Source organism: Euleptes europaea, chromosome 6 (genome assembly GCF_029931775.1).
Source record: "Euleptes europaea isolate rEulEur1 chromosome 6, rEulEur1.hap1, whole genome shotgun sequence".
NCBI lineage: Eukaryota > Metazoa > Chordata > Lepidosauria > Squamata > Sphaerodactylidae > Euleptes > Euleptes europaea.
The window spans coordinates 97,086,266-97,105,329 of record NC_079317.1 but is presented as its reverse complement, the minus strand read 5'-3'; the positions used below and the strand labels follow the sequence as shown (position 1 = coordinate 97,105,329).

The following is a 19,064-nucleotide window of genomic DNA, read 5'->3' as shown; positions in this document are numbered from 1 at the left end:
AAACATGCCCATCAAGTAATGAATTAAAGCCAGCCTTTGGCCACCAATGAGTTAATTAATAAGAGCAGGAATTGAAGCACGTGGATGTTGGCATAAGGCAGTGAGCCACAAAAGATGCAGAGCTTGGGAAAGAAATAATCCATAAAACTGAACCAAAAAGCCACATTCTCATGCAAAACCAGACTTCCTGTTCCCATCCCACTTTTCCCTCTTTTGACAGAAAGCCCTTAAAAGAATGTCTGGCTCAACAATAGAAAGGTGCTAACGCCTTATAAACAGTCACTCATTTCTGTGCCCCTTAGCCAAAGTTCTAAAATGCCCATTGGAACAGTTTCCCATTGCCAGAAATGCAAGGTCAATATAAATGTTCTTAAAAGCTTGTTCTGAGCATTCAGCGTATTTCTAAAGCCATGAATGAGGGGTGTTTTTTTTTTTTTTAAAGGGTGGGATGACTGGGGGGAAAGGCTCTTTCAGTACCTTAGAAAACATGTAAATAAGGCAGCAGAACAAAATGAAACTGCTCTTTGATTCTAGATACAAGCACTGTATATGCCTGTACAATACTGCCCCATAGCAAAGATCACGGGAACAGAAGAGAAGGTGAAAGCCCAGAGCAAAGAAGGGGAAATACATTGGGACAGTAACCACAGTGATTTGGTACACACCACGATCTATATCACGGGGTTTATAGGAGATCGTTATTAATGTTTTAAACATATCACACAGCACAATAAATTTTAACAGGTTAAATAATGTTTACAATAATCCAGATGTTTCCTCAATGTACCCAACAGGGTTACCAAAAACCACTTTTCTGATGATTTACAGTGCCATTCTAAGCAGAGTTATGCCTTGCTAAATCCAAGTCAATTGGCTAAAAAGGGTGTGACTGTGTTTAGGATTACTCTGTGGGCCTCTAAAACAAACAAACAAACAAACAAACAAACAAACAAACAGAATGCCATTTTATTTGAAAGTTGTCTGAATATATTCTGATCTCTCTATTTAACATTAGTTTCTTTTTTTCCATAACAGCAAGATCCAAAATTTGCAACCACCAATTTTTAACATTTGAGAACCTCAGGCTGTAAGTAAAACATTTTGCCACAACCAGTGAACTTGCCTTGAGACTCCTTCTAACAAGTCCTTGAATGTAACCCCAAAGATTATTGGGAAACCAGTAATGAACAACCAGTCATAATGTGAACAACCCATAAAATGTAAGTTGTGTAGATTTTAACTTGCAAGAACTTTGCCAAGTATGACTTATTAATTTCAGTCTTGGTGAGGAATACCACCATGACTAACCTTGCAATAAACATTTTTAATTTGCATATTTAAAAAAATGCAAACCAATATTGCCAACTGTACTTCAATACTTAGTGGTCTTTATGCCACATATAACCCCTGCCCTCCTCCCCTCCCATTTAACAAAAATATCCTCTCTAAAATCAATGTAATATTTTATACATTTAAAAAATTTCCTCTTCTGACAAGCATCCCGAAATCACTGTTCTTCAAAGTGTGTTAAATGTCTTAACAGGGTGCCAAAAAAATTCCGGTACCAATTGTTTTATTTGAAGAAACTGAAATTTACAGCACTCTATATGCAGATTCACCAGTAGGGAGATTTCAATAGCTAAGAAACTGACCATTGTTCCATATATCTCATTCCAAGGGGATCTGAAAATAAAAGTGCCCCCACGTGCGTTTTCTAAACAGCTGACAGAAATACAAAAGCAATGTCAGCAGTTACATGAACCCATCTTAGTGATACCAAGTTCTTGCTCTCATGATCTGTCCCTAGGGTTGCCAGGTCCCTCTTTGCAACCAGCGAGAGGTTTTTGGGGCGGAGCCTGAGGAGGGCAGGGGAGGGACTTCAACGCCACAGAGTCCAATTGCCAAAGCAGCCATTTTCTCCAGGTGAACTGATCTCTATCGTCTGGAGATCAGTTGTAGTAGCAGGAGATCTCCAGCTACAACCTGGAGGTTGGCAACCCTATCTGTCCCCCCCACTACACTTTAAGCTACCCTAGCATGGTGATCCATAAACATCTTCTACAGATTTGGCTGGTTCAAGCTCCTGTCAGGTAAATTAACTGAAATACAACTACACACACACACACACTCACACACACACACAAAGCCTTCTGCTCCCCACTGCCAATTTGGAGAGTGGTTTGCCTGTGGAGAGAGGGAAGAGACTGGCAAGAAAAGCATACACAGAAGCTATTGCCGAATCCTTTATATAGACGAGAACTAACTGAGCAGTCCAAAAAAATTTCTCTCTACTTTATATGTGTTCTTGAACACCATCAAGCAACAATTCATCTGACTTTTACCTGCTTTGCAGGTCCTGCCATCTTCTTCCAGCTGGACTCCAGTGGGACAGTTACAGCTGTAAAAGGGGTCTCTTGGAGACAACAGGCACAAATGGGAACAGCCACCGTTGTTATCTTCACAGGGTGTATGAACTTTAAGAAATGAAAGAGAAAAGCAATTTTATACACAGAGAAAGTTCAGACTCATGAAATGAGCTGAAGAATGCTACTTTTCACCAAGTGTCTTGTTCTGAACTACTTTAAAATCCTTAATGCACTTGTATTAATTAGCGCTATGCCCCTAAATCTACTATGGTCATAGAGATGTAAAACTCTACAATCCATGTATTTCGATTATGCAAAATAAGGTTCTTCCCCAACCCCCTTGCACCGGCTATTTTAAATGTAGGGAAGCAATTTATACAGCATACATATGTATAAACATTTTTCTGTAGGTGTTCAATAAGCAGTTTGGCAGAGTGCCCTGTGGAGAAGCTCCAGAATTTAAACACAAACAAACAAAAATGTACAACATGTGTATCTTCAGCGCATTACCTTAGGTTACAACTCACCTACTTCTGTGCAAACCCCATTTGTTTTAAATGTGGGTTGCACAGCATATTACAAATGACACTGTTCCTCTTCTCTAAAGTTCTCTGTTTAAAGGAAGATGACTGAACTATACTGGCTAAACAATGCAACGTTAAGTCCATGTTCACAGATAGCATATTCAATCTTCTTAAACTGCAACATGGGGTATAATACCCAGTGGAAGTCTAACTTTAGAGGGTGAGATTCAGCACTTTGACCTCTAAGCTCGTTTGGAGAGTCACCCATTTTAGACTCCAAATTCTGACCATTTTAAAGGACCCTGGGATGTGGTGGGCAGATTTGTAGATACTGCCAGGAACCTTACTAGATTGTTGAAAGGAGGTACTCTTTAAAGTCAAACATTTCCTTGATGAGCCAAGAAAGCACGGCTTGGATCTTACCCAGATTTTTGCATGCGCAAGGAGAGAGGTTATTTTCGCTGACACCCGCCCCCCATCCCCACAGTAGCATTTTGGGGCATGTTTTGGGCTGTCACAGGAGGGGGAAATCAACAAAAATCAACCCCACCCCATGTACCTGTAGAAATCTTGGTGGGATCCAACCCTATATTTGCAGAATGCATGCTGTAGTTACTAGTAATATATGCACACTCCATAGTAACTGCATTGTGCCTCACTCACACACATACATTCATGGCTGAACAGTTTTCTAAGATTTTTTGAAACAACTGAAATGATCTGGATGGGTTATGAGGAGCAGAATGGCAACATCCAGCAATGCAAAAGGGGCTAATAATTTGGGGACCCAAATAAAAGTAAAAGTTCACAGTCTATACCAATATATTATTACTGTCCTATACATGGCTGTGTTCAAAGAAGCCATATAGAATAAACTTAGGGAGAAATGGAATCCAACTCCAATCCCAGTCAAGAGACAGTGGCATCTGAGCTATTTCTAGCAGATAGTATTTCCCTGCGGACTATGTTTTCCTCACTACTGTCCAGAAATACTGTGACCCAGGGGTGGGACATTCCCTCAGCTGAGAGAAATGTTAAGAATTCAGAGAACACCACACAACCCTATCTGGAACACTAGAACAAACTGTAGCAGTACATATATCCAGTGACTTCTACTGACAGACTTGCACCTGTTTTGCAGTTTGAGCAGATCCCAAATTCCTTTGTTTACTCCATGTATGTTTACTGTCAACCTATCCTCCCTTTCCAAAGTATAGACAGCACCCCACACAGAGACCAAAATCTTTCAGATGTGTTAAATTCTAGACTTCATACTAAGTTTCAATGAAGTGTGAGTCGATACTTATACCTCGGATAAAACCCAAGTTTCTTATGCACCTTTCCATCACTTAGTCTAAACAAGATACAATTTCTTAATAAGGCACAGGCTACACAGAATAAAAAATGAAATCCAAGAGGCATATTGCATGTTTAGACATGTGAAGGCTTAGGGGGAAAGTGGGGAGAGGGAACTGTGATGTGGAACCACTACCCATCCCCAAGACATTTTCAGTTTTCCCCATGGAAACCTTAGACATTTTTTTGGGGGGGGAACGACACTGAAAATGAAGTCCTATGAAATATTCAGTTTTTTTTGGATGAGTAAAATGCTTTTCCAGACAAGGTTTTACTTGCTCAGAATGTTTTCTCTGCAGTACAAAGATTTTACAAGAACCTTCATTGGATAATAATAATTCCTGAGTGAGCTAGACATGTAAAATATATTTTTAGGGCATTCATATTTTTTTAAAAATGTGTCTACTTTTGCCTATAATTAATGGCCTGTATCCATCAATCCATGGATGCATGAAATCCAATTTTCCTGCATTCTGGAAGCTTCTCCTGAACCCTTGAAAGATCAGTTCTGGGGTTGCAGGCCTACAGTGAGAAATAGCCACAGGGTTTTGGGGTTGGGGCTGGAGTGAGCCTCATCTTCACGGGTAACATTTTCCCTCAAAAGCCCAGCCTTAAGCTACCATACCCCTAAACAATGCAGAAGCAATTACAAGTAAATGTAGGAAACATACAATATGGTTGCCTTTCAGGACTTAAAACCTGGATGTCCATCGGAGAGTACAGTGCGCTGAGTATTTCCCTCCTTTTTTCACCAGTCCTTTTGTTGCAGGCATGAATGGAGCGAGTCTGCCAATCCGTCCAATAGAGGGTATCCCCAGCCAGGGTCAGTGCAAACGGGTGAGTCAGACTACCTTCCACAACCTTTTGCCTAGGTTTCAGAGAAAATTAGTTTTAAGATTAGCATACCATCGGTATTTTTAAACCAAAACACAAAACCAAGACATAATATCCTAAAAGCTTAACCGTGCAATACTGATTGGGGGGAGCCGGAGCCGCATAGGAGCCGGCGTTAGGGCTGTCAAAAAAAAAAAAATTCGGTACAGTTCGGATTCGGCCGAATTTGACCCTTGTGGGTTCGGTACGTGCCGAAGTCCGAACTCCCCCGCTTCGGATCCCCGGTAATTCGGGGGGATCCGGAGTTCGGGGGAAAATTCGGCCCCAGCGCGCCTTCAGAGGGATTCCCTGAAGGCGCGTGGGGGCCCTTTAAACAGCTGGGAGGCTCAGATCAGTTTAAAGGGCAGCCCGCGCCTTTCAGCGGGCTCCCCTGAAGGGCGGCCGAATTTGCCGGATTTATTCGCGAACTCCCGAACTCGCTGAATTCGCCCCCCCGGTTGCCCGCCAGTTTTGAGTTCGGATCCGTCCGAACAGAAAATCACCGAATCAGGGGAAATTCAGTTGATTTTCAGTTCGGACCGAACCGAATTGACAGCCCTAGCCGGCGTGACCCCTACGCTGGCATCTGTGCCACTTGCGCCATGCAAAGTGGAATGGACACTGGTGCAGGGCAACCTATGCAAGGCCTCAGGAACAGCGCAGTGGCGTGGGCCTGGGGCACTGGTGCTGCCTCCCTGGCAGTGTTGTCCGAGCATAAGAAGCATCCAGAGGGGAATGCCCGGGGTGTTCCCAGGGGCACAGCTGACGTTAGTCAGCCTCCAAGCCCCTTTCAGCTTGGAAACACCCTTTTATGTTGCAGAGGAGCTACCCCAGCAAAACAGCTGGCAAAGCCCCATGAAACTCAATGGGCAAGTTTCATGGGTTTTTATTTGAAATGCTCTTTAATTGTTATTTTCTGGCCAGGCAGCCTCTCAGGAGGTGGCGCAACTGCGCTGTTCCAGACCCTGACATAACTATCCCCTCCTTCAGGAATGGGTTGCCTGTCATGATTTTTAAAACATTCCATATTTCCACTGGCTTCCATGAACAGTGGCAGTTCAATTTACCTGGAGCAAAGGAAACCCCCTGAAACCCTTTCTAATGAATCATCAAACAGGAAAAAGTACTCAAGTTGCAAGAGACAACTTGTATTTGGTAACCAATTACTATTCATCTTTTTCGAGTCTTCCCCATATATTACTTTGCTCTTAATAAGATTCTGACTAGTTTTGGATGATGTGTTTTCGACGTGAATCTGGTATAGCAAATTTAATGGACTATACAGAATACAAATCACTTGGAATGGCATCTAGCCAGTAACAAAGGCAAGCATTTGTAGCACAGATTATTTTGTTAAAAATCCAATTTATTTAGTATGGTTAGAAATAAAGGACACTCAGGAGTGAAAACAATTGCCTTTCTTGTTTTATTCCTGCTCTAAAATAATTTAAAGTCTATAGTACAATATAAAATGCAGCTTCAACTCCCAGTGCAAAGGACATAAATTTATCGGGTTGTGCACAAAACATGGGACATGCTCTGTACAAGGTTTAACCATCAAGAGCAGGGATTTATCAAAAGAGGATAAACAGTCCAGGCAGAATGTTTTATCCTAAGTGACAGCAATGCAAGTCAAGATGAGCAGTTCTGAATTCTAAGGCTAACTTTATTATACAGTTCATAGCTAATACCCTTGTTCAACGTGTTAGCCTCAGGGCTTCTGTCAACGATAAATACTGCATTTGAATATCCTGAAACCTGGGGTATAATTTATGCTCTCAAAGACTGCTGTGTGAGAGTTCACTGTTTGGCTAAGTAATATTACATTCTAAACAGCAAACGTGTTAACAGAATTCCTGTACTAACAAAGCCATAAGTTGCCATAAAGAAATAAACATCACTGACCAAAAGGTTATTCAGACAGAATACCCTTGAAATAGCAACCAATAATAACGGTGTGGCGTTGAATTTTCACAAATTTTAACATCAACATGCACATCTTCAATGAAATAAACACCTTTAGCCAACAGCTAACCAAACTGCATGAAAATTGACAAGAGCCTTCTTTTCATCAATTTCTGAACACAGCTCACAGAAGTAAAAAAGCCTCCTAAAACTTGATTTCTTACACCTCCAGGAAACTCTGCAGTCTGAGCACCATTCAGGGAAATGATGCCATCTCAGCTTGTCTGACCAAACCTGAGAAAGTTCCTTAGATTCTCAGTTAAGATGCTAAACTTTGGCAGGGGCCAACGATCCAGCGGGGTGTAGTGGTTAAGAGCAGTGGTTTGGAGCGGTGGACTCTAATCTGGAGAACCAGGTTTGATTCCCCACTCCTCCACATGAGTGGCAGATGCTGATGTGATAAAGTTTATTGTCTGTGGCTGAAGGCCATCACAATCCCCCATACAAAACATTAAAATAACATTAAAATATCATAAAAAACATTAAAATAACTTTAAAACAGTCTGACCCACAAGAAACTAATATTTAAATATGTTAAGATCCCTGATTAAAAACAGCTTTAGCTCGGATTTTCTTAGCTGCTAAAGTAAAGAGTGGCACTTTGTAGGAAACATCAGGATTGGTGTCTGTTGAGAGAAAGAGCAGCTTCTCTGGATCTGGAGAAAGATTTAGGCCCTTTAGAATTGCTTCGAGGAATTTAAGTCTGGGCTCTGTATAAAGAGGACAGAATAAGTTAGGTCCTCTGCAGCGGCCCCACAAATACATAGGTGAGAGGCCCATGGTGTTCGGGAGTAATGTCCAGCTATCCAAGCCGTTGGCATGGTTTGAAACCGGAGGGAGGTAAAAGCTATTCTGAGGTTATGGAAGGGGATGTCCGATGCAGCATCACATTTGAACACCCAATCCTGAATGTTGGTACCTGCTATGGGGACAGCCTGGGTGTCATTTGCTATGGAGTAGCAATGCAGGATGTTGTTATAGCAGGCTAGCTTGTTGGCATCATTTTGCACCATCAGTTTAAAACACTGCCTGCGATGTGCTTTCTCCAAGATCTTAACAGGGCTAAGTGAACACGGGCCCTGATTGAGGCCAAACCAAGTTCTGCTCGCATCAGGGCTGCAGGGGTGCCTCTGGGTAAGGCTAGAGTTCTCCTCAAGAAGTGATTTTGGATAGTTTCCAGCTTTGTTACTCTGATCTGGAGAACCGGGTTTGATTCCCCACTCCTCCACATGGGCGGCGGATGCTCATCTGGTGAACAGGGTTGGTTTCCCCACTCCTACATATGAAGCCAGCTGGGTGACCTTGGGCTAGTCACAGCTCTTAGAGCTCTCTCAGCCCCACCTACCTCACAGGGTGTCTGTTGTGGGGAGGGGAAGGCGATGATAAGCCGGTTTGATTCTTCCTTAAGTGGTAGAGAAAGTCGGCATATAAAAATCAACTCTTCTTCCTCCTCTTCCCTATGAATCCTTGCTGTTTCGCAGCCCATGTGACTGGTAATAGCCTCAATTTGCCTCAAGGGAAGGGAGGCAGAATTTAATCCTTCAGCCTCCCATTGGTTTTGCTAATCAAAACTGGACTCTCACTGTTATTAGCATTTGAAATGCAAAAACAAGCACCCTTGAAATTCACACATTTTCCTATAAAAGGCTAAGAGCCGAGGAGCCCAGTTTTGATAAGCGAAACTATGTGATGGTTTAAGGTCCCTTCCCTGCACACTCCCTATACAGATCAAGGATGCACAAGCCTGCAGTTTTTGTTTTCCTAGACAAACAGGCTGCAAGAGGTCACAGTAAAAGTAGTGCAATCCAAGCAGTCCAGCATCCAGAATTGGGGAAGTAATTCACCTTAAGGAGCACCTGGAAAAGGGGGAGGGTGGAAGAGTGTTTCCAAAGAATCCCCACTGGGATAACAGTATAGGTGCCACTTTACTCAAAGAACCACAAAATATCCCAAGGCTGGTCCTGTTAATAGCTTTTGGGTTTTTTGGCTGGCAAGCCACAGCTGACATATGGCGACCCTGTAGGGTTTTCAAGGCAAAAGATGTTCAGAGTGGTTTCTCACTGCCTGCCTCCTCATCACACCCCTGGCATTCCTTGGAGGTCTCCCATCTAAATACTCCCCAGGGCCGACTCTGCTTAGCTTCTGACGAGATCAAGCTAGCCTGGGGCTATCCGGGTCAGGGTGTTAATAGCTACATGTTATGTAAAATCAACAGGATAGCACTCACTTGGATATGATTTGACTGGTTCCCTCTTCACTGCAGTTCTTGTGCCCTGTGCTTTTTGGGCAATATGAATCCTATAAAGCCCAGCATAGCCTCTTTGTAGTCAAAAAGTATACCGTATTTTTCCGTGTATAAGACGCCCCCATGTATAAGACGACCCCTGTTTTTTTAACCCAAAATTAAGAAATCAGGGGTCATCGTATACATGGGGGCATCTTATACATGGAAAAATATGGGAGGGGAAGACAGCGGGGCCCATCGGAAGGCCGGCCGCCAGCCAGCCAGGGCAACTGGGCTCTTCCCCGCCTGCTCTCTTTCCCGCCCAAGAGTGGGCGGGGAAGAGCCCGGTCACCCTGGCCGGCTGGCATCTGGCCTTCCAATGGGCCTGGCTCTCTTCCCCGCCCGTATTTTTCCATGTATTCCGTGTATAAGACAACCCTGGTAGGACCCAACTCTTTAGCAACAACAGAAGAATCTCAGCTATATATAATTAACAGGGAAAAGAAAACATACCTGAAGGAGCCATCCAGATTTGCTCTGTGAATGAAACTCAGTTTTGCATCGGCCCAGTAAAGCTTCTGTTCTTCAAGATCTATGGTGAGTCCATTAGGCCAGTAAATGTCAGAATCCACTATTATTTTACGAACACTGCTGTCCATTCCAGCACGTTCTATTCTAGGCGTCTCCCCCCAGTCTGTCCAATACATGTATCTAAAATTATGAGAAACACAAGTGTCAGATAATCAACTTTGACTTGAAACTAATCCCATACTTCTCTGCAACCTAAAGGGAAAATAGTATCAAAATACCTTTTAACAAAACCCCATCATATTTTGACTCTGAAGATTTCATATTTAACTGACTACCTCTGAGGAAAACCAGGTTGCCTCCTCTGCACAAAAAATTAGAAACCATGTCCTATTTTCATTTAGACTGTGTAGCAGCAAAATGGCAATTTGATTAGGTGCTTTTATAATATGTTAGCAAACGTTTCATAAATTGCAAGCTTTTAAATGCTATTTAATGTATAACTGATTTTTCAGCTGAGTAAAACAAAGTCTTCAGTGCAATAAAATGACTATTGCCAGCTGACAAATCAGAGTCCTTTGGGAGGAAGGTAGGTTAAAATAAGGTAAATAAATAAGTGGAGTAATAACTGTATTTAGGTTCTTCAGGCAACTGGAGGACCAGCCACACTGAACACGCTGCAGCATTGCTTAATAGCATGGGGTATGTTAACAAATATAGATGCAGTGGATGTACATTTTGGTGTATTGTCAGTATTGCCTACGTAACAGATTTCACAAATGATTACAAAATAGCTAGTTACCTATAAGTAACCTGCTCAAATTAGTAGCACAAAAGCAGCTGTAATGTTTGCTAGCAATAATTTTGCAATGAATAGACTCTGCAACTTCCTCCCAAATTTAAGATTCCACAGAAATGCAACAATAGATTTAACAACTTCAAGAACAGGAGTCCCTTTCCACAAGGGCAAAATCTCTTGTCCTTCCATGTGCATTCTAATGACATATATGCTTCTTCAAGCTAAAGACTGAATAGAGAGACGCAACAAGCAGTCAAGAGTCTAAAATTAATGAGGACAAGATGCAGCTCATTTCTATGCAGCTCCAGAAGCCTAAGTGGTGGACTGCCTTATGGTTGAGCCAAGTGTTATACCATGTAATGTTCCCAGAAATTGAAAAGGTTTAATTTGAGATAAAATGAACGTACAGCCTTGCAGTTGTAGGCTTTCCAATGCTATTATTTCCCAAAACTTCTAGTCAAGCTAGAATTATGTTATCCATGTACAGGAGCACAATAACAATTTTTCTTTTGCCTTTTTTGACATGCAAACAAAAATCTCAGTGATGAACACACATCAGTTGTTTTGCATTTGTACTAAAGCTTTTTTGAGGTGGTAACCAAATCAACTGAGGAAGCCACTGAGAAGATATTGTTAAAAAGGGGTCAAGGAATGGCATGTTACATAAATATGCCAGAACATTCCTAGGTAAGACAGATGAAAACTAAAACATCAAATCTCTACACCATTTATACAGGTTAACGAATGTTTTTCAGACGCATTAAGAAAGCAAACTGGAAAGGGTGGGGGAAGAGGCACGGCAGTTTACTAAGAAAACACTGACATCACAAATTCACCAAAAGGCCGAGCTGGCAAATACAGCTAAAACAGCAGCAGCATTCCCCCCCCCCCAAAAAAAAACTACCAAAGGAGACTATATGTTAAATAGGTCTGAACAGGTCTGAGAAAGAGGCTGAAAAAAGCAATGGTATTCTATGAGACTGGCATGCTTGTGAGTTCAGTTAGGCAGTGTGGAAGAAAGCTAACAGACAAAGTCTTTAACCAACAATGCCATAGTTAACTAATGAATTGTACCAAAGGAAAAAAAAGGGGGGGGAGACACAAGAGTGCAGTTTATATCTAGAGATGCTTTAAATCTACAATGCCAAAGAATGAACAAAAAAACCCCAAAGCAATATGCAAACAAGTTCCACAAGAGGAGCTCTGAATAATCTACAATCAAATTAACTATCATTAAAAATAGGCCCTCCAAGACTATCAGGTGCATTTAAATGTTGCATAAGTTTTTTTTTTTTACGCAAGTTGAATTTCCTGATCCTTACAAGAGTGAGCCCAAGGTTTCACTCTGACCCATATGAACACCGAACGCTTCTGCTAAACCTTAGAGGTTTCCTGTTTAAACGCTGGATGGAGTCCATGTGAAAGTAGTAGCGGACTATGCCAATCGTTTCAAAATTCAAAGCAAAGCTCAGTAAAATAAATCCCTGCAAAAACTAAGTTGGAAAGAACTTAGCCTCAATAACTAGCATTTATATAACCTCGTGGCTTTCCAAAAATTCTGCATACCTCATTAATTTACCCTCATGAAATAACGTTATGCTTAGACACTCATTAGCTCACCTATGGACATGGGGAAAACAAGGCAGAGATGATGACATTTTTGGTTCATGATAGTTCAGCAGCTGAACCAGAACCTCAGTACAGAAATCAAGGGCTGTTTTGATTGCCTTTGGGAGTTTCATCGTCCGCAAGGATGGATACAGATCCAGGGCAAGAAAGTGAGGCATTTGTTTAGAAGGGCAAGGTATGCAGAGCAAAACCCAACATGGCTTCTGTAAAGGTAGGTCCTGTCTCACTAACCTATTAGTTTTTTGAAAGCGTCAATAAGCCTGTGGACAGGAATAAGCCTGTGGACATTGTGTATTTGGATTTCCAAAAAGCTTTTGACAAAGTCCCCCACCAAAGACTGCTAAGCAAACTTCATAGTCATGGGATAAGAGGACAAGTCCTCTTATGGATTGAGAGCTGGCTGAAAAATAGGAAGCAGAGAGTAGGAATCAATAGTCAGTTCTCCCAATGGCGGGATGGGAGCAGTGGGGTGCCTCAGGGATCTGTGTTGGGACCGGTGCTTTTCAACCTGTTCATCAATGACCTGGAGTTGGGGTTAAACAGTGAAGTAGCCAAGTTTGCAGATGACACCAAATTATTTAGGGTGGTTAAAACAAAACCGGACTGTGAAGAGCTCCAGAAGGATCTCTACATACTGGAGGAATGGGCATTAAAATGGCAAATGAGATTCAATGTGAGCAAGTGTAAAGTGATGCATATTGGGGCAAAAAATCCCAACTTCACATATACACTGATGGGATCTGTGCTGGCAGCAACAGACCAAGAAAGGGATCTTGGGGCAGTAGTGGATAGCTCAATGAAGATGTCAATCCAGTGTGTGGCTGCTGTAAAAAAGGCAAATTCCATGCTGGCCATAATTAGACGAGGAATAGAAAATAAAACTGCTGATATCATACTGCCCTTGTACAAATCTATGGTGAGACCACACTTGGAATACTGTGTACAGTTCTGGTCACCACACCTAAAAAAGGATATTACAGAGCTTGAGAAGGTGCAAAAAAGAGAAACCAAAATGATTAGGGGACCAGAGCAACTGTTCTATGGGGAGGGGTTAAGACGCTTAGGGCTGTTTAGCTTGGAAAAAAGGCGGCTAAGGGGAGACATGATAGAGATCTATAAAATTATGCATGGTTTGGAGAGAGTGGACAGGGAGAAGCTTTTCTCCCTCTCCCATAATACTAGAATGTGAGGTCATCTCTTGAAGCTGGAGGGTGACAGATTCAAAACAGATAAAAGGAAGTATTTTTTCACACAACGCATAGTTAAATTGTGGAACTCCCTGTCCCAGGATGTGGTGAGGCTGCCAACTTGAAAAGCTTTAAGAGGGGAGTGGAAATATTCATGGAGGAGAGGGGTATTCATGGCTGTTAGTTAGAATGGATACTAGTCATGCTGCATACCTATTCTCTCTAGTATCAGAGGAGCATGCCTATTATTTTGGGTGCGGTAGAACACAGGCAGGATGGTGCTGCTGCAGTCATCTTGTTTGGGGGCTTCCTAGAGGCACCTGGTTGGCCACTGTGTGAACAGACTGCTGGACTTGATGGGCCTTGGTCTGATCCAGCAGGGCCTTTGTTATGTTCTTATGTTCTTAAGCCCCCCTCTGAACTATGCTTCACTGGGAATTTAGGAGACAACTGGAGAAAATGGAAGCGGAAATTAAAACTGTACCTACAAGTTGCTAAAGCTGAGGATGACTCAGAGGTTTATAAAACTGCTGTAATGCTACACTGCATAGGAGAGAAGGCATTGGAAACATATAACTATCTGTCCAATATATGTGCAGACCTTGTAAACAAAACTCTAGCGGAAGCCCTTGCTGCATTCAAAAGCTATTGTGAGACCGGGGTGGGTGGGAACGGGGGACTGCTTTTGAACAGTTTCCATTCTAGCAACTTCCTTATGATGAGACAGCAGGCGTAGACTCCTTTGTTACAATGCTTAGGGAGAAATCTCAGCACTGTGAATTCGAGGCCTCCACAGACTTGATGTTAAGAGACAAGATTGTCTTCAGCATTTCAGATGCCTTTTGAATGAATGCATGAACACATGAAGTTGCCTTGTACTGAATCAGACCAAGTCAGCTGAAAAGCGCCTCCCAAAGATCCTGGGTCGCTTCCTGCCAAGGAACAGAATCTCGTTGCCTTCTTGTTCTCTCTGGTGGCAAAGAGATCTATTTGGGGAACCCCCCAGTCCTGGAAAATCGGTTGCAGGAACCTCTCCTGCAGTTCCCACTCGTGATTCATAGTGAATCTTCTGCTGAGAGAGTCCGCCCAAGTATTGTGGACTCCCGCTATGTGTATGGCCTTGAGATGGATTTCGTTGGACAAGGCTACCTGCCATACTTCCTGTGCCTCTCGGCATAGAAGGAGGGACCCCGTTCCCCCTTGCTTGTTTATATAGTAAACAGTTGTGGTATTGTCTGATTGAAGAAGTGTTCGGGATCCCCGTAGGATATCTGAGAAAGAGGTAAGTGTGTAACGGACAGCTCTTAACTCCAGCATGTTGATGTGAAGGGAGGATTCTCTCACATCCCACTGGCCCTGAACAGACATACCCTCACAGTGACCACCCCAACCCTCGGAAGACGCGTCGGTGGTGAGAGTGAATTCAGGGTTTCAATAACCAAAGGGCATACCCCTGAGCAGGTTACGGTCAGAGAGCCACCATTGCAATGATTTCAGAATTCCCCTTGGGATAGACAACCTATGCCTTTGGGAGTGATGGGACTGGTCAAACGACCTAATAAACCAATTCTGCAGATCTCTTATCTGCAGTTTGGCAAAAGGTGTTACAGCAGTAGTGGAGGCCATGAGGCCCAATAGGCGTTGAATAGAGATAACCGGTTGGTGTCTGCATCTGGTAAAATGTTGCGTCTGATTTTTAACACCCGCTCCCTAGGGAGGAAGGCCCTACCCCTGTTGGGAGTCTAGAACAGCTCCAATAAACTGGGCCTGCGATGAGGGAACTAGTTTGGACTTCTTAAGGTTGACCATGAGGCCAAGTCTCTCACATGTGGTTAGAATCAGCTCCAAGTGGGCAGATAGCCTAGCTGGGCTGTCAGCTGTGACCAGCCAGTCATCTAGATATGGGTATATACAGCAACCCTTGCTCCTCAGAAAAGACATGGCCACTGCCATGCACTTTGTGAACACTTTCAGAGCCGTAGTTAGACCAAACGGGAGGACAGTGTATTGAAAGACCTCACTCCCGTAGCGGAACATAAGGGATCTGCGATGTTCAGGATGTATTGACACATGAAAATACGCGTCTTTAAGGTCTAACACCACGAACCATGTGTCTGGAGTGACCAGTTCCATTACAGAAGGTAATGAGACCATACGAAACTTTGAAACGCGTAAACATTTACTGTCTCAGATCAATAATGGGTCTAGAGCCCCCATCCTTTTTTTCCACCATGAAAATTGGGAGAAGAATCCAAAACATGGCAACGAAAACTTCTGAACAGCGCCCTTCAATAAGAGCTCCTTTAACTGGGGGGCAAAATCCGGAAAGGGGTTGTCCCAGGACAAACTAGCAGGTGAACATCTGGGCTGGGCCTTAAACTCTAGGCGGTAGCCCTCAACGATAACTCGGAGAACCCATGCATCTGAGCAAATGCTGCGCCAGGCATCAGCAAAGTGGGCCAGCCTTTCAAGGAATGGGAACTCTCCTTGAGTGGCGTGCCCCAATAGTCAGAAGCGCTGAGCCTGCTGATGTTGCTCCTTGTGGTGTGGACTAGCTTGTGGCCTTTGCTTAAAGCTCTTCTTGTGTTGGCCTGGTTGGTTATGCTGCTGGTGGAACTTCCCTTGGGGAGGATATGGCTGGTAGCGTTGGTATCGCTGGTCTCTGTAGGAAGGTGCCCCGAAGCCCTGAGGGCGAAGTGTAAATCTCTCTCTTTGGCTCTGAAAAGCTGGGGTGATGCCCAAGGATCTCGCTGTCTGGCGGTCCTTCTTAATATTGGTGAGGAATTCTGTTGTTCTTGTAGCAAAGAGAGTATCATCCTCAAAGGGTAAGTCCTTGATCTGAACTCTGGTGTCCAAGGGGAGGGCAGTGGTGCGAAGCCAGGAATGGCGCCTGAACGTTATAGCTGTGGCCATGGACCTGGCTGCGATCTCAGCAGCGTGCTTGCCAGCAGAAATTTCCTGCTTGGACAGCCTGGTCGCCTCTGCTTGGATCAGTTTTAGGGCAGATTTAGACTCCTCAGGCAGTAATTCAATGTGTGGGGTAGCCTTTTCCCATAGGAAGAGTTGATAACCGCCCATTATGGTTTGGTAATTTGCGATGCGGAAGTTTAGAGCGGCAGATGTATATGCCTTCCTGCCCAGATGATCGATCCTCCTACTCTCCTTATCTGAAGGAGTGGAGTGCTGACCTTGGCGTCTGGTCTGCATTTCGCCAGTGACAATGGAGGAGGGTGGTGGGTGTACAATCAGAAATTCTGCAGAGTTCTGTTTGACCATATATAGGTTCTCTATCTTCTTGGTTGAAGGGGTCACGGAAGCTGGCTTTTTCCAGACTGACTTAGAAATTTCAGAGAGGCCTTCGAGGATTGGAAATGCCGCTATACCAGGCGAATCTGGGTACACGCAGCTAAGTATCTTGTCCTTCGGTTTGTTATCCGAAATGGTGATATTTATGTCCAGTGCCTCCACCATGCTGTTCTGTTCTCAACTTTAAATCCTCAGAAGGAGACACACCCTCCGTGTCACCCACCAGCTCGTCTGGGGAAGACTCAGACGCTCCCTCTGAACTGTCAACTGAGGCTCTGGTCTCAGGTTCCTCAGGCTCAGACTCGGTTCTGGGACTCCTCTGAGTAAGAGGATAGAGAGGTGAACCCAATAAAGGCTTGCCTTGCAGGTTGATCTGCTTAAACCTACAAAATTCAATCCACTCTTGGAGTAAAGCTGGAGAGATGGATGGCTGGGGAGTAGGAGTCAGGTAAGGTTGGACGACTCTCTTCGGATCCGAGGGGCCCGGATCCGAGGGAAAGATCGTTTCCTCGAGAGGATACAGCTCGATGTCAGAAAAGCAGAAGAGCAGGGATTCCGAATGGAAGGAGGGGTCCTCGGTACCGGGATCGGATCCTATGTGATGGTTGTCGGATCTGCAGCCGTCTGCGCCGGGGTAGCCGCTCTAGAGGTGGGGAGGCTGACGCTGCTGGACTTATCCTTGTGTTTTGACTTGTGCTTGTGTTTCTTGGACACGTGCATCGGATCCGATGATGGGGTCGGATCCGAACGCTTCGGATCCGAGCCGGATCCGGGGCTCTTGGTGATCGGTACCGATCGAACAGACTGAGCGTCTCGTGGCGTTCTAGAGCCTGCCAAAGGGGAGGGGGCCATTAGTGCCTTCTTCCACAGCTCCGTGTTGAGGCAGTCAGCCCAAGAATTGCGGGCGCGGGTAGAAAATTTGGGCAAATTTTGCACGCGGAGACATTATGTCCCTCGCCCAGGCAAAGTAGGCACAAGTAATGTTGGTCCGTGTGCGGTATCTTTGTTGCGCACTTTGGATACAGTTTAAACGGCATCTTGGGAGCCATACCGGCCCTCGGCACACAACCGAGGGGACTGAGGCAAAACGAAGGCAGTCCTCCAAGCGTTTATAGCAAATGGTAACAAGGTCTGGTTGGGGCAACCTAAGCGGCAGACAGTATAGCAAAAACTCACGAAAATGAAAGCAATCCGAAGAGGTAGTTAACTCTGAGGTCTAGAAAGCTCCTTACTCAGCGGCGGCAAAGAAGGAACTGAGGAGGGAGGGGATGCCCCGCCCAGGAGCACGCGGTGGGTTCGTCGGGAAGCAGTCCGCGGCTGAGGGGAGGGGCATCCCCTTTAGAGGTCTGAGGCTAATAAAGTTTCCGGTGGCAGGCCTGCGTGCAGGCACAGTCCCATATGTGGGGCTGCACCGAAGAATGAAAATGAACCCCATGGTTCACTTCTGATCCAAAAACTAACAGAGCCTTTACTTAACCTATAAATGAAATAATTACCTCCCCTTTCCAACCCAGGTGTCAACAGTTCACAGTCACAGATTGATAAGGTTCTTTACCAAGTGAGAACCACTCAATGAAGCTGAATAATTTCACTAGATGAAACTCCAGTCTGTACAAGAAATTTAGGACTGCACATCCCGTAACTCATAAATCCTTAGAGTAGGATGCTCTGCCCAACACTCAATACACTTGTTTACCCAATTCATTTTCTTGGACTAGCCATTTGTAAAAGTTTGCTTCCCCCCTCCCTTTTTACCACCTAATGCCAAGTTCAGGTATTGAATGTTTTACCTCCTGCTTTATTTGTATGCTGCCTTTCTGCCTAGAAAAGCAAGATTTTTAAACTGGAGAACTGAAAAAGGATATTGGGAGGAAGTACACCCTGCAGTTTGCCCTACATTTTTTTCAGGCCTTCACATTTCTATTTCCACCTCCTTGAAATAAACAAGGGGGCTAATCTAGAAACCATAAACCTACTTAACATACTTAAATATTTAAATATACTAAAGTAGCTAATAGACGATTGTATACATGGACATCACCAGACGGCCAGGATAGAAATCAAATAGATTATATAATTGGAAGCAGAAGATGGAGAAGCTCTATTCTCTCGGCCAAAACAAGACCAGGAGCCAAGTGCGGTACAGATCATGAATTGTTAATATCGAAAATCAAGATAAAGCTTAAGAAAAATACCAAAACATTCATTGCACCAAAATACAATCTAAGCAATATTCCGAAAGAGTTAAAGACCATGTAAGGAACAGATTTGCATTACTGAGTTCAAGTGAATGTAAACCTGAAGAAC

The 19,064-nt window shown here is 43.9% G+C and overlaps 1 protein-coding gene across 1 annotated transcript in view; it reads right to left on the bottom strand.

Moving 5' to 3' along the window:
* Window positions 1-19,064, bottom strand: part of LRP5 (LDL receptor related protein 5) — a 150,830-nt gene that overhangs the window by 81,375 nt on the left and 50,391 nt on the right. Inside the window, exons 3-5 of the mRNA XM_056851004.1 lie at window positions 9,822-10,019; window positions 4,918-5,114; window positions 2,343-2,474 (exon numbers count right to left, since the gene is read on the bottom strand). Coding sequence (XP_056706982.1) covers window positions 2,343-2,474; window positions 4,918-5,114; window positions 9,822-10,015 — 523 coding nt within the window. The 5' untranslated portion in view covers window positions 10,016-10,019. The remainder of the gene's footprint in view (window positions 1-2,342; window positions 2,475-4,917; window positions 5,115-9,821; window positions 10,020-19,064) is intronic.